We start from the raw sequence: 16340 nt of genomic DNA on the forward strand, positions 1-16340 counted from the left end.
AATAATGTCAAACTTTTTAAAACTCTACAAGTCTGTGATTTGTGTTAATAAGAGAAAAATATATCACAAAATACTGTGAAAAATCAAAATTACAACTAAAACCTAGATCTTTGCACTGGACACACATATAGTCTGGTGGGTAGGAAAGATACTTACATAAATAATACCTTAGAAATCCTTGAAAGCTTCTAACGTATTAATAAAATAACAGACTCTTAAAGTTAGAATCTCCTACACAGTACAGGAACTGTCTGAAATGGTCTTTCATATGGTGGTTATCAACTTTTGTATATGGAACACTTGCTAGATTTCCAGGCATGTAATTCCATTTTATTAAACTTTTGTTCCTCATAATGATGTGATTTAAAAAAAATAATGTACACCTCTTGGCCCTACTTTTAACTTGTACATATAATTAGATGTAACATTCTAAGCTCAACGCTGTGTTCTACATGGTACCCATTAAAATACGAGAAGACATCTATACCATTCCTACTAAGTATTTTCCAGATTAAACATTGTGTAGTCTCTCAATAGTCATTCATGGCAAAGTTTTTTGATGTTTCACTGTATTGATCATCTTTTGTTGAATACACTTGTGCTGAATAGCATCTGCCCTAAAAAGCAGTCCAGTGTATGTATGGTGGAGCTATTGCTACAACTTGACCTTGACACTAATTCTTCCATTTCTATAGCATATGGAAGAGTTAGGTAATTTATTTTGTTTTGCTTTGTTTATTTTTCTTATGTTTTAATCTGTGCATTAAGTGGTTTTTATACATTCATATTCTTACAATGTTTAGGAATGTGCTGTTGTTACTGTTTATGTAAGACTTGGGGCATAAGATTTATATATTCCTCACTGACTTATAGACCACTATGTTTTACTAAGACTTGTTCTGTAAGCAAGTCCAATTAAAAATTTTATTTTTTCTTTATTCAGTGTGTTTTCACTATTTCTGCTATTTTAGAAAGATGTTTACAAGATTACATTTTGTTTATTTCAGTGTTTTCACTTTAAAGAGTTCTGTGAGTCAGAATTCATTTTGACTGCCCTCAATAAAATTAGTAATGCAATTGGTCATTTTCTCTTTACAGATTGTTCAGTTCAAGGGAATGAAGAATTCAGAATAATTTTGGTAAATGGATTCCAATATGGGGAATAAGAATAAGCTGAACAGTTGACCTGCTTTGAAGAAACATACTGTCCATTTGTCTAAAATAATCCATAACAACCAAACCAATCAAAATGAATTCAACATTATTTTCCCAGGTTGAAAACCACTCAGTCCACTCTAATTTCTCAGAGAAGAATGCCCAGCTTTTGGCTTTTGAAAATGATGATTGTCATCTGCCCTTGGCCATGATATTTACCTTAGCTCTTGCTTATGGAGCTGTGATCATTCTTGGTGTCTCTGGAAACCTGGCCTTGATCATAATCATCCTGAAACAAAAGGAGATGAGAAATGTTACCAACATCCTGATTGTGAACCTTTCCTTCTCAGACTTGCTTGTCGCCATCATGTGTCTCCCCTTTACATTTGTCTACACATTAATGGACCACTGGGTCTTTGGTGAGGCAATGTGTAAGTTGAATCCTTTTGTGCAATGTGTTTCAATCACTGTGTCCATTTTCTCTCTGGTTCTCATTGCTGTGGAACGACATCAGCTGATAATCAACCCTCGAGGGTGGAGACCAAATAATAGACATGCTTATGTAGGTATTGCTGTGATTTGGGTCCTTGCTGTGGCTTCTTCTCTGCCTTTCCTGATCTACCAAGTAATGACTGATGAGCCGTTCCAAAATGTAACACTTGATGCGTACAAAGACAAATACGTGTGCTTTGATCAATTTCCATCGGACTCTCATAGGTTGTCTTATACCACTCTCCTCTTGATGCTGCAGTATTTTGGTCCACTTTGTTTTATATTTATTTGCTACTTCAAGGTAAGAAAACTTTTTTTTCTATCATTTTCATTTTTTACCTTCTTTACACAGAATTCCTCATCAAATGAGTGTTTCTATTTAAATTTGTTTTTCTTCCGTAGATATATATACGCTTAAAAAGGAGAAACAACATGATGGACAAGATGAGAGACAATAAGTACAGGTCCAGTGAAACCAAAAGAATCAATATCATGCTGCTCTCCATTGTGGTAGCATTTGCAGTCTGCTGGCTACCTCTTACCATCTTTAACACTGTGTTTGATTGGAATCATCAGATCATTGCTACCTGCAACCACAATCTGTTATTCCTGCTCTGCCACCTCACAGCAATGATATCCACTTGTGTCAACCCCATATTTTATGGATTCCTGAACAAAAACTTCCAGAGAGACTTGCAGTTCTTCTTTAACTTTTGTGATTTCCGGTCTCGGGATGATGATTATGAAACAATAGCCATGTCCACCATGCACACGGATGTTTCCAAGACTTCTTTGAAGCAAGCAAGCCCAGTCGCATTTAAAAAAATCAACAATGATGATAATGAAAGAATCTGAAACTACGTATAGCCTATGGTCCCAGATGACGTCTGTTTAAAAACAAGCACAACCTGCAACATATTTTGACTACCTGTTCTCCCAAGGAATGGGGTTGAAATCATTTGAAAATGACTAAGATTTTCTTGTCTTGCTTTTTACTGCTTTTGTTGTAGTTGTCATAATTACATTTGGAACAAAAGGTGTGGGCTTTGGGGTCTTCTGGAAATAGTTTTGACTAGACATCTTTGAAGTGCTTTTTGTGAATTTATGCATATATTATAAAGACTTTTATATTGTACTTATTGGAATGAAATTTCTTTAAAGTATTACTATTAACTGACTTCAGAAGTACTTGCCATCCAATACTGCCATTAGATTGGGTCATCTTGATTAGATTAGATTAGACTGTCAGTAGATTGGGCCGTCCTTATTTTAAGATAGGCATCATTTTAGTGTGTTACAGTAGTAACAGTATGCAAAAGCAGCATTCAGGAGCCAAAGGAGGGTCTGAAGTCAGTCAGAAGTGGTTTGAGGTTTCTGATTTTTGGTGTTTTTTGTGTTTTTTGTGTTTTTTTTTCACCTTAAGGGAGGATTTAATTTGCTCCCAATTGATTGTCACTTAAATGAAAATTTAAAAATGAATAAAAATACGTACTTCTCAGCTGCAAATATTACAGGGAATTAGGGCACCCACAAGAATGAAGAGAGAAAGCAGCTCCCTAACTTCAAAACTATTTTGGTACCTGACAACAAGAGCATTTCAGAGTAATTAATAAAGTAAATTAGTATTGCTGCAAATAGTTAAATTATATTCATTTGAATTGATGGTCAAGAGATTTTCCTTTTTTTTTTTTTAACAGACTGTTCAGTGTTTGTCAAGCTTTCTGGCATAAATATGTACTCAAAAGGCATTTCCACTTACAATATATAGAAACACAAAAGGTGTTTTCCTTACAGCAGTGCCTATATAGTGACTGATTTTTAACTTTCAATGTCCATCTTTCAAAGGAGATAACACCAAGTACAATGTTAAAAGAATATTCACTTCACCTAGCAGGGAAAAAATACACAAAAACTGAGAATACTTCATATAGCCCATTTTAACATGTATAAACTGTGTGACTTGTGGTGTCTTATAAATAATGCACTGTAAAGATTACTGATAGTTGTGTTATGTTAATGTGCCTAATTTCATGTATCTTGTAATCATGATTGAGCCTCAGAATCATTTGGAGAAACTATATTTTAAAGAACAAGACATACTTCAATGTATTATACAGATAAAGTATTAAATGTGTTTGATTATAAAAGGGCGGACATTTTATTAAAATCAATATTGTTTTTGCTTTTTCTGAGGAGTCTCTTTCAGTTTCATTTTTTCTCACCCCATGACTTCCCTCCCATGATGTTCCCAAAGCATCCTGTATCTGCTTGCTAATGAAACATAACCACTGATGTGATATAACCATCGATGGCTATACAATGGTTATAACCATTGATGTAGTATAGCCATTAATGGCTCAGTCTCCCTCTCTTGCTAGATCGTAAGCTTCTTTAAGGCAAGAATTGTTTAACATGACTGTCCCCAGTGCATATAGCACAGTGCAAAGACTTAGAAGCATTTTCAAAATATATTTCCAAAACAAATGATTAATGACCAAGTTTCCTTCCTTCTTGTTGATAATCATGTTGAACTCATGTCCTGCAGTGTTCTTGGATCCTTCCTCCTAAGTTAATCTTTGCCAAGAAGATGTTTTCTCTTTTATTGTATTATTTTCATTTCTAAACTAAGCAAAAGGGCATTTTAGATTTTAGAAATTTGCATTATCAGTCCTGTAACTCAAACAAATATCACACTTTTTACATTGAATGGTAATATGAAATCAAATTATAGCCTAAGAATGTCCTTTAGTTAACCAAATTAAAAAAAAAAAAAACTCCGCTGGGCACAGTGGCTCACACCTGTAATCCCAGCACTTTGGGAGGCTGAGACGGGTGGATCACGAGGTCAGGAGTTCAAGACAACCCTGTCCAATATGGTGAAAACATGTCTCTACTAAAAATACAAAATTTGGCCAGGTGTAGTGGCGTACGCCTGTAGTCCCAGCTACTTGGGAGGCTGACGCAGGAGAATCGCTTAAACCCAGGAGGCAGAGGTTGTGGTGAGCTGAGATCATGCCACTGCACTCCAGCCTGGGCAACAGAGCGAGACTCCGTCTCAAAAAAATAAAATTATAAAATTACCTTTTAATACTTATTAGAAAATATAATTTTTCCTTACCCAAGCCTGAATTTTTGAACAACTTGATGTTTTTTCTGCTTTTGGGGACAAATGGGAATTTATTTCTTTCTCTGTCTAGATAATATGGAAACAAGTTGTTACTTGGGAAGAATCTTAATAAGTAAGTGCTTCTTTGTCATACATTTGCTGAAAAGGCCATTTCTAGAATTCTCATTCAGCTGTGTATGCTGAATGAGAATTCCTTGAGTTCACATAAATAATGAGCTGTGTATGCTGAATGAGAACTTGAGTTCACATAAATAATGAACCAAACATCAAACTCTTCTTTTGTCCAAATATATTGATGAGCTACTAATAAAGTCAAGGGTCAGCTACAGATGCATTGCAGTTCAAGAAGAAAAAAAAAGGCCATATTAAACATGACTGTGGAACGAACCACTAGGTTTTCTTAAACCCAAGAACAAAAAAAATTAAGTTAGTAGAAGAGTATAATTATAATATGGCTTATATGAATTTTAAGTAAATTGATAATAGCTATAATATTTAAACTAGTGTGTGCCAAGTACTGTGTCAGGTACTTAAGTACCTGTGAGGACTAATGTTATTGCCACTTCACATAAGAAGAGACTGAAGCTCCAGTTGAAATATCTGTATGAGGAACACATTGAATAATAGGTAGAGCAGGAATCAAACCCAGGTCTGTCCAATGCTACTAAACTAATGACTGAACTATACCTGCAACAGTTTAGAAAAGAATTATTTTCTTCTCTCTTTACAAGTTACAATCTTAGGGCGTAACACTGCCATCTACCTTCTTTCTGATTTTAGCTGCAGAAGGAATGCAGTGAATTAGAAGAGTTGAGAGAAAATGGTCATTTTGATTATATGTACCCGTTATCTCCCTTTCTGAATTAAACAATTCTGCTTAAAAATAGAATTTCGTTATTCGCATTAATTTTATTTCTGTACTGTTAACTTTATTCTCTTATTTCGTTTTTACATATTCCAAGAAAGTGTAAGTACATATTATACTGAAATTTATCCCACAAATTCTCAAGGAAATATAAATACATACTGTAATTTCAAATGTTGACAGTCAAATAGAGACTTTGACAATTTAAATATCTACACAATAATAGTGGTGGAAAGAGGCAGTTTAAGCTGGGGCTTCAGGAATGTCTGGCCTTGTGTCGTTACTGCAATTCAGAGTTTATGGGCACTGCTAAGTGTTTGATCACACCAGGGTTGCTTTCCTCAGCAATCAAGGATTGTGCTGGAATTAAGGTAGTTTCTCAATGAGTCTTGAATTCTTTGATAGTCTCCATATTTTCTTTGTCTACTTGTTGCCATGGTCCTTCAAACATGTTGGACTTAAGTGTCTGAGCAGGTGAGAGCAGCTGGTGAGAATGAGAACATGACTTACCAGGGCAAATTAGTAAGATTTCTCAAATTGTGTTTATTCCATGATTCGTTTATTAATATATTTTTGTGTACACGTGTGTGCACAGGCCGCACATTATGTGGCTAAGAATATATATATTTGTATATATAGATATATGGCCTATATAATTCTACAGTGAGTTTGTTTTCATTGCTCTTCATTTCTTGATCTCTTATCAAAGCTATTATATCTGTAGTGCTTATCACAAACTACCCTACGAAGTAGTACTTTTGTTTTTCTCATTTCACAGATAAGGAAATTCAGGCATGAGAGATTATATAACTTGCCCAGTGTCACTCAGCTAGTAAAAGATAGGACTAGGATTCAAATCCAGGCAGTTTGATTCCTGAGTCTTAATATAACAGTAAGTTTTTAACCAGCACACACTAAAACTCTTCCCCACACGCCAGCCTCTGCCTGAATTCCTCAACCTCTGCGTCTCGTATCTTTCCATTACTGGATCCACATATGACCCCATCTGCAGGCCAGGTCTGTTCTGAGCCTTAATAATTTCAAAAAAATAAGAGATGTTTTTAATGTCACCCTCTGAGATCTAAGACAAACTTCTAATCATGGTTGTTTAGACATAGTTGCAGAATTGAGACACAAATCTGTTCCATCCAAAAGTTATCACTGCAAAGCTGCAGGTCTTTATTTTCTCTGTCATTTTGGTTTACACATCCTTATTCTTCTAGTTTCCAAGTCAATGCCAGAGTCATCTTCTGGGAGCATTTTCCCAGTAAATGGCTGGGGCTTTGAAACCTGACTAGTTTTGATCAACTTTCTCTCCTTTGGAGTCTAGAGTATTACTTTACATGGGCCCATATTCTAGCCCACAGACTAGAAAAACATCTATGAATTCAGTTTTAGAATAAACATTGCTGCCTATCTGACTTCTAAATATTGAATATTATCTGGGAGATAACATAAAGGGCTATCAGTTGAAATTGTTGACTAATGGTGAACACTATTTTATTCAAGTCAAAAAACATACTGAAGCAAAGTAATTGATGAAATGACACTACGGCCCTGTCACCTAACAGCATTATATTATGGTCTGTGCTTTTTGACATAGCATTTAAATACATTTTATTATAGGACTACTTTTGTCCTAAATAGCATTTCTCAAGCATCTTTTTATTTTGTCATCGGGAGTGAAAATTGTGAATGTTATTTGTATTTCTGGCTAATCTGTTCTATGATTTTATTATTGAGATTCAATTGGCATACTAAAAAGTGACATACATTCACTTTTTAAAAGTATATAATTCAGTAGTTTTTAGAATATTAACAGAGTTGTTAAATCATCATCCCTATCTAGCTCCAGAGAATTTTCACTACTCCAGAAAAAAAAATTCCAAGTTTTGGTTTCTGGTCTCATATGTAAGGGGCTTGGAAGTTGTCACTTTATCCTAACAAGCAAAAACCTGAACAAACTGAAAAATCAACAACTCTTCTTAGATCTTTCAGAAAAGTGAGGTCAGAAGGAAAATCTGCTGCCCCCAAAATTAGAGAGACAGACCAATATAAAAAAAAAAAAATCACAATTCACTGTAGCAGAAATCCCTAAGAAGAAACCTCCATTGGAACCAACCAGTGCCTGAGTAGGAGACCTGAGTGGTTCCTACAATAGGGCAAGTGTGAGCATTAAAAACTCCCAGGGAAACCAGTCATAGGGAGATCCCCCCACTTTTGTGAGTTTTACCCCTAGGAGTTCAACTACATTATCACAATGGATATTGGAGAAAAATTCCATGTGCTTCTGGCAGCGAGAGGAGAAAAGAAACCAATTCTCTGAAATAGACCAAAGCATTCTGCTCTTCCTAACAGGTCTGCCCTCTAGAGACACTATTTTACTATAGTGTAACCTGTTACAGTTTTATTAGCACTTAAGTGACCTGGCAGAAGAGAAATATCCAATTCCTGCCTCCTGTAGTCATCCTGTTTCACTTCATGAGAGAGAAAACTGAGAAGCGCTTCTGAAATTCTCAGTTCAAAGGCTTACTAAAAGACTGAGGACAAATCTTAGTTCTATAGAATGCTTTCCCATCCTCAATACCTTCCCACTACATTACTAAAAGCCTTTCTGTAGCAAGTCTATTCCCCAGCACCTCATATCCAGCCATCAAGGAAAAATTACAAGGCATACTAAAAGACAGAAAAGTACAGAAGCATCAGAACCAGACTAAGATATGGTAGGGATATTGGAACTATCAGACCAATACTTTGAAACAACTATAATTCACATGCTAAGGGCTCAGATGGATAAAGTGGATAGCATACAAGAACAGATGGACAATGCAAGCAGACAGATGAAAATTCTAAGAATAAAAAAGAAATACTAGAGATCAAAAACACAAAGAGACATGAAGAATGCTTTTCATGCTCATTGGTGGAATGGACATGGCTGAGAAAGAGTATCTGAGCTTGGACATATGGCATGGAAATACCTAACAGGAAAGCAAAGAGAAAGAAAATTGTGAAAAGAACAAATATCTAAGAACTGCAGTTCACCTATAAAAAGTATAACATAAGCAAAATGGGAATATGAGAAGGAAAAGAGAGTAAAGAACAGAAGAAATATTTGAAGCAATAACAATAAGGAATTTCTCAAATTAGTAACAGATACCAAACCATAGACCCAGGAACTCAGAGAACACAAGATAAATATTTAAAAAGCTATATATAGACATATCATTTCACATTTTAGAAAATCGAAGATAAACAAAACATTCTGAAAGAAACCAGAGGAAAAACATGTTACCTATAGAGGAGCAAAGATAAGAATTATATCTGACTTCTCAGAAACCATATAAGCAGGAATAGAGTGGAGCAAAATATTTAAAATCTTGAGAAGAAAAAATTACCTACCAAGCTAGAATTCTGTACCCTTTAAAATTATCCTTCAAAAGTGAATGAGAAATAAATACTTTCTCAGGTAAACAGAGAAATCATCAGAAATCAAAATAGGCCTTAAACAAAAAATGTTAAAAGGAATTCTTTAGAGAGAAGGAAAATATTACAAGTCAGAAACTCAAATCTACATAAAGACAGGAAGAACATCAAAGAAAGAATAAGTTAGGGTAAAATAAAACTTTATTTTTTTGTATTCCCAATTGACCTAACAGATAACAGTTTGCTCAAAATAGTAATAGCAAAAATTTATTTGATTATATATATATATAATTTCTGTATATATATAATATATATGCTTATGTATGCTTATATACAAGTAAAATGAATGACAGCCATGATACGAGGGATGGGAGGAAATAATTCAAATTATTTTGTTATTACAAGATACATTACCTGTGAAGTGGTGATATGGTTAAATCTCTGTTCTCGCCCAAATCCCATGTGGAATTGTAATCCCCAGTGTTGGAGGTGGGGCTTGGTGGGAGGTGATTGGATTATGTGGGTGTAGTTCTCATTCATGGTTTAGCACCATCCTCTTGGTGCTCTTCTTGTGATAGTGAGTGAGTGAGTTATTGCAAGATCTGGTTGTTTAAAAGTCTGTAGCACTTCCCCCCACCCCCCTAGAGTTCTGCTCCTGCTATGTAAGAAGTACCTCACTCCCCCTTTGCCTTCTTCTGTGAGTAACAGCTTCCCAAGGCCTCCGAAGAGGCAGAAGCCAATATGCTTCCTGTACAGTGTGCAAAACTGTGAGCCAATTAAACCTATTTTCTTTGTAAGTTATGTAGTCTCAGATATTTATGGCAGTGCAATAATTAACTAATATAGAAAATTGGTACTGAGAAGTGGAGCATTGCTATAAAGATACCTGAAAATGTGAAAGCAGCTTTGGAATTGGGTAACAGGCAGAGGTTGTAAGACTGTGGAGGGCTCAGAAGAAGAAAGGAAGATGAAGAGAAATTTGAAACTTCCTAGAGACTTGTTAAATTGTGATCAAAATGCTGATAGTGATATAGACAATGAAGTCCAGGCTGATGAGGTCTCAGATGGAAATGAGGAACTTATTGGGAAGTGGAACAAAGGTCACTTTGGTTATGCTTTAGCAAAGAACTTGTGCTTCGGTTCTAGGGATCTGTGAAACTTTAAACTTAAGAATAATGATTTAGGGTATCTGGCACAAGAAATTTCTAAGTAGCAAAGTATTTAAGATGTGACCTGGCTGCTTTGAACAGCTAAGCTCATATGCATGAGCAAAGAAATAACCTGAAACTGGAACTTATATTTAAAGGGGAAGCACAGCCTAAAAGTTTGGAAAATTTGCAGCCTAGTCATGTGGTAGAAAAGGAAAGCCCATTTACAGAAGAGGAATTCAAGCAAGCTGCATAAATTTGCATATCTAAAAGGAAGGCAAGTGCTAATATGCAAGACAATAGGGAAAAGGCCTCTAAGACATTTCAGAGATTTTCACAGTAGCCCTTCCCATCACAGACCCAGAGGCTTAGGAAGACAGTGGTTTTGTGGGCCAGAACCAGGACCCCAATGCCCTGCGCCACCTCTAGACACTGCTTTCTGCATTCCACCTGCTTCAGCTCCAGCTGTGGCTCAAAGGGGCCCACGTACATCTCAGACCACTTCTTCAGAAGATGTAAGCCATAAGCCTTGGCTGTTTCCATGTGGCATTAAGCCTGCAGGTGTGCAGAATGTAAGAAGAGTTGAGGCTTGGAAGCCTCTGCCTAGATTTCAGAGGATGGATGGAAATACCTGGATGTCCAAGCAGAAGCCTGTTGCAGGGACAGAGTCCTCATGGAGAACCTCTACTAGTGCAGTGCAGAGGGGAAACGTGAGGTTGGAGCCCCTACACAGAGTCCCCACTGGGGCACTCCCTAGTGGAGCTGTGAGAAAGAGGCCACTATTCTTCAGATCCCAGAATAGTAGGTCCCCTAGCAGCTTGCACTCTGTGCCTGGAAAAGTTGCAGACACTCAACTTCAGTCTTTGAGAGCAGCCACTGGGACTGGATCCTGCAAAGCCACAGGGGCAGAGCTGCTTAAGGCTTTGGGAGCCCCCTGTTTGCATTAGTATGCCCTAGATGTGAGACATAGAGTCAAAAGGGATTATTTTGGAGCTTTAAGATTCAATAAGTGTTCTGCTGGGTTTTGGACTTGCTTGGGTCCTACAGTCCCTTTCTTTCGGCTGATTTCTCCCTTTTGGAATGGCAATGTATACCCAATGCCTATACCCCCATTGTATGTTGAATGTAGCTAACTTGTTTTTGATTTTACAGGCTCATAGGTGGAAGGAACTAACCTTGTCTTAGACGAGACTTTGGACTTTGAACTTTTGAGTTAATGCTAGAATAAGTTAAGACTTTGAGGGACTGTTGGGAAGGCATGACTGTATTTTGCAATGTGAGAAGGACATGAGATTTGGGAGGTGCTGGGGTGGAATCACCTGGTTTTAATCTGTGTCTCCACTCAAATCTCATGTTGAATTGTAATCCCCAGTGTTGGAGGTGGGGACTGGGAGGAAGTGATTGGATTATGTGGGTGTAGTTCTCATTAATGGTTTAGCACCATCCTCTTGGTGCTCTTCTTGTGATAGTAAGTGAGTTATTCGAAGATTTGATTGTTTAAAAGTGTGGAACACTTTTCCTCCACAAGTCCTGCTCTTGCTGTGTAAGAAGTGCATCACTCCCCTTTTGCCTCCTGCCATGTATAAAGCTTCCTGAGGCTTCCCCAGAAGCAGAAGTCTTTATGCTTCCTGTACAGTGTGCAAAATTGTGGCCCAATTAAAACTCTTTTCTTTATGAATTACCTAGCCTTGGGTACTTCTTTATAGCAGTGCAAGAATGGACTAATACAAGTGGTATAGTGTTTCTGAAAGTGGGCTTAGATTAGTTGTAAATGTGTATTATAAATTCTAGAAAAAAATATTATAATAGTAAAAAAAGACTACAGTACTAAAAATAGTTTTAAAAACCCACTAAAACAATTAAAATATCATGACTGACATACTGAGAGAGGATAAAATGGTATTATATAAAATAAACAATTAAAACCACAAAGGCAAAAAAAAAAAAAGTGGAAAAAATTGGGACAAAGTATAAGGGCAACAAGCTGAAAATAATAGCAACTATGACAAACATTAATCCAACAATATAAATAATCACTTTGAACATCAATGATCTAAATGCACCAGTTAAAGTATGGAGATTGTTAGAGTGGGCAAAAAACAAGATCCAACTATTTGTTGTCTATAAGAAACCCATTTTAAATATAAAGATACATAGATGAAAAGTACATGGATAGAGAATGATATACAATGCTAATATTAATCAAAGTAAAGCAGCAGTAGCTATGTTAATTTCAGACAGAACAGCATTCAAAGGAAGGAAAGTTATTGGACATAAAATGGGCCATTATATAATGATAAATGTCAGTTCTCCAAGAAGACATAAAAAAATTAACATTTATATGACTAACAAAAGAGTAGCATAATATGTGAGGTAAAAACTGATTTAACTACAAGGAGAAAGAAATGAATCCACTATTATAGTTGAAGATTTCAACATCCCTCAATTAGAAATGGACAGATACAGCAGTCAGAAAATCAGTAAGGGCATAGTTGAACTCAATAGCACCATCAATTAACTGGGTATAGTTGAATATCAACTGAATATCAATTAACATAATTTATCACATCAACAGGCTAAAAAATCACATGATCATGTTAATGGATGCAGAAAAAACATTTGAAAAAATCTAGCATCCATTTATAATAAAAACTCTCAGCAAAGCCGACTAATAGAGGAACACAATATCAAATACCACATGTTCTCACTTAGAAGTGGAGGCTAAATATTGAATACATATAGACAAAAAGATAGGAACAACAAACACTGGGGACTGCTTCATGGGGGAGGATGGGAAGGAGGCATGGGTTGGAAGGCTACTTATACTACATTCGCTACCTGGGTGATGGGATCATTCATACACCAAGCCTCAGCAACGTGCAATTTGCCCATGTAACAAACCTGCACATGTACTCCCTGAACCTAAAATAAAAGTAGCAAAAGCAAAGAGAGAATGAGAAGAGAAGCCACAGACCTAGGAGGAAATATTTTCAAAAGACTTATCTGGTTCTAGATCCTTGAGGAATCGCCATACTGTCTTCTATAATCATTGAACTAATTTACATTCCCACCAACATGTAAAAGTGTTCCTATTTCTCTACAGTCTCACCAGTTTCTCTTGATTCTTGACTTTTTAATAATCACCATTCTGACTGGCATGAGATGGTATCTCATTGTGGTTTTGATTTGCATTTCTCTAATGATCAGTGATATTGAGCATTTTTTCATATGTTTGTTGGCTGCATAAATGTCTTCTTTTGAGAAGTGCCTGTTCATGTTCTTTGCCCACTTTGAAATACCATTTGACCCAGCAATCCCATTACTGGGTATATAGCCAAGGAATATAAATCATTCTATTATAAACATACATGCACATGTATGTTTATTGCAACACTCTTCACAATAGCATAGACATGGAATCAATGCAAATGCCCATCAACGATAGCCTGAATTAAGAATATGTGGTGCATGTATGCCATGGAATACTATGCAGCCATAAAAAGGAATGAGATCATGTCTTTTGCAGGGACATGGATGGAGCTGGAAGCCATTATCCTCAGCAAACTAATACAGAAACAAAAATCCAAACGCTGTATCTTCTCACTCACAAGTGGGAGTTGAACAATGAGAACACATGGACACAGGGAGGGGAACAACACACACTGGGGCCTGTTGGCAGGGAGTCAGGGGAGGGAGAGAATCAGGATAAATAGCTAATGCATGTTGGGCTTAATACCTAGGTGATGGGTTGATAGGTGCAGCAAACCACCTTGGCACACGTTTACCTATGTAACAAACCTGCACATCCTGCACATGGATCCCAGGACTTAAAATAAAATTTAAAAAAAAGACATATCTGATAAGAGGCTGTAATCAAAAACATACAAAGAACTTTGAAAACTCAACAAGAAAAGTAATAGCTCAATGTAAAAATGTATAATACTTGAACAGATATTTTACCAAAAAAAGTTACACAGAAGATAAATAAGCATATGAAAAGTTGCTCAATATCATATGTCATTAGAGAATTGAAAATTAAAATAACAAAGAGATACTACCATATACCATTAGAACGGCCAAAAGACTAACAACACCAAATGCTGGCAAGGATGGGGAGCAACAGGAACTCTCATTCATTTCTAGTGAGAATTCAAAAGGGTACAGTCACACTGGAAGATAGTTTGGAAGTTCTTATAATACTGAACATATTCTTACCATATGATCCAACAATCACACTCCTTGGTATTTACCCAAAAGAGTTAAAAACTTATGTCTACACAAAGCTTGCACATGGATGTTTATAGCAGCTTTACTCTTCCTTGCCAAAACTTGGAAGCAACCACGATGTCCTTCAGAAGGTGAATGAATAAACGATGATATAGCTAGACAATAGAATATTATTTAGTGCTAAAAAGAAATGAGCTATCAAACCATGAAAAGATGTGAAGAAACCTTAAATTCATTTTCCTAATTGAAAAAAGCCAATCTGAAAAAGCTTTATACTGTATGATTCCAACTATATGACACTGTGAAGAAAGCAAAATAATGGAGACTGGAAAAAATTCAGTGTTTTCCAGTGGTAAAGGGAATGAGGGACAAATAGGCAGAGTGCAGAGTATTTTTAGGGCAATGAAACTACTCTGTAAGATACTACGATGGTGGATACATGTCACTATACATTTGTCAAGACTCATAGAACGTGCACCACCAAGAGTGAACTGTGATGTACACTATGGACTTTGGGTGATAATGATATGTTAATGTAGTTTCATCAATTGTAACAAATGTTTCACTCTGGTGTGGGATTTTGATAGTGGGAAAACTGTGCGTATGGGGCAGCAAGGGGTAAATGGGAAATTTCTGTACTTTGTACTCCATTTTGCTGTTAACTTAAACCTGCACTAAAAAATAGTCTAGGCCAGGTGTGGTGGCTCATGCCTGTAATCCTAGCACTTTGGGAGGCTGGGACAGGAGGATTGCTTGAAGCCAGGAGTTCAGAACAGCCAGGGCAATACAGTGAGATCCTGTCTATAAAAAACAAAAAAAATCAAAAACAGTAAAATAAGTAAAAAAGAAAAAAAAATCTATTTAAAAAACCAACGAACAATAATATATCCACTAGCAATGGCTTCTGGTTCCTTTTCCCCTCCACTCCCTGGCAACCAGTAGTCCTATTTCCGTCTCTATGCATTTGCCTATTCTAAACGTTTCCTTATAAATGAAATAATATAATATGTGATCTTTTGTAACTTACCTCACTTTGCTTAGCATAATATTCACAAGGTTCATCCATGTGGTAACACATATCAATATTTCATTCCTTTTTTATTACAAATAGTATTTCTATGTATAGATACACCATATTTTGTTTAACCATTCGTACGTTGATGGACATTTGGATTGTTGCCACTTTTTCAGCTATTATGAATAAGGGTGCTATGAACCTTCTTACATACTTTTTTTTGTGGACATATGTTTTCCCTTCTCTTGGATATATACCTAGAAGTGAAATTGCCAGGTTGTCTGCTAACTCTATGTTTAGATTTTTGAAGAACTGCCAAACCGTTTTACAAAGCAGCTGCACATTTTACATTCCTACCAGCAATGCATGAGGGTTCCAATTTCTCCACTATTGTCTGTCATTTTGATTATGCTCATCCCTGTGGGTGTGAAGTGGTTATCACCTCAGCATGATGTTAATTTTCATCTCCCTAGTGACTAATGTCATCGAGCGTAGTTTCACATGCTTAATGAACATTTATATATCTTCTTTGGAGAAACATCTATTAAACTCCTTTGCTTATTTTTTAATAGGGTTATTTTTCTTGATACTTTTGTGTTCTAGGGTTCTTTGTATATTTTGGATACTAGTCTTTCATTAGACATGTGCTTTGCACATATTTTCTCTTGTTCTTTGGGTTGCCTCTTATAATTTAATTTTAAAATATAAGTTTCATGGAGGGAAACTTATGTAAGAGGTATTTTAATTATCATAAAAATGAATTTTATTTTCACAATTATTTCTACAGGGGAGAAAAAGATATAGAAGGCCAGAAAACTACTAAAATTTGAGCACCTACTATGTGCCAAAAATTTCATGTATGTCATCTCATTTGATCCTCATGAAACA

General features: G+C 36.1%; 1 protein-coding gene across 2 annotated transcripts in view; it reads left to right on the forward strand.

The window, feature by feature from the left end:
- Positions 1-3836, forward strand: part of LOC105488655 (neuropeptide Y receptor Y1) — a 20537-nt gene extending 16701 nt beyond the window's left edge. For both annotated transcript variants that reach the window (XM_011752926.3, XM_011752925.2), the window contains exons 2-3: positions 1099-1948; positions 2050-3836. In XM_011752926.3, the coding sequence (XP_011751228.1) occupies positions 1250-1948; positions 2050-2502 (1152 nt within the window). In that variant the 5' untranslated portion in view covers positions 1099-1249 and the 3' untranslated portion in view covers positions 2503-3836. The remainder of the gene's footprint in view (positions 1-1098; positions 1949-2049) is intronic.
- Positions 3837-16340: the final 12504 nt, after the last annotated feature.

The sequence above is a fragment of the Macaca nemestrina genome, chromosome 3 (assembly GCF_043159975.1).
Source record: "Macaca nemestrina isolate mMacNem1 chromosome 3, mMacNem.hap1, whole genome shotgun sequence".
In the NCBI taxonomy this organism is placed as follows: domain Eukaryota; kingdom Metazoa; phylum Chordata; class Mammalia; order Primates; family Cercopithecidae; genus Macaca; species Macaca nemestrina.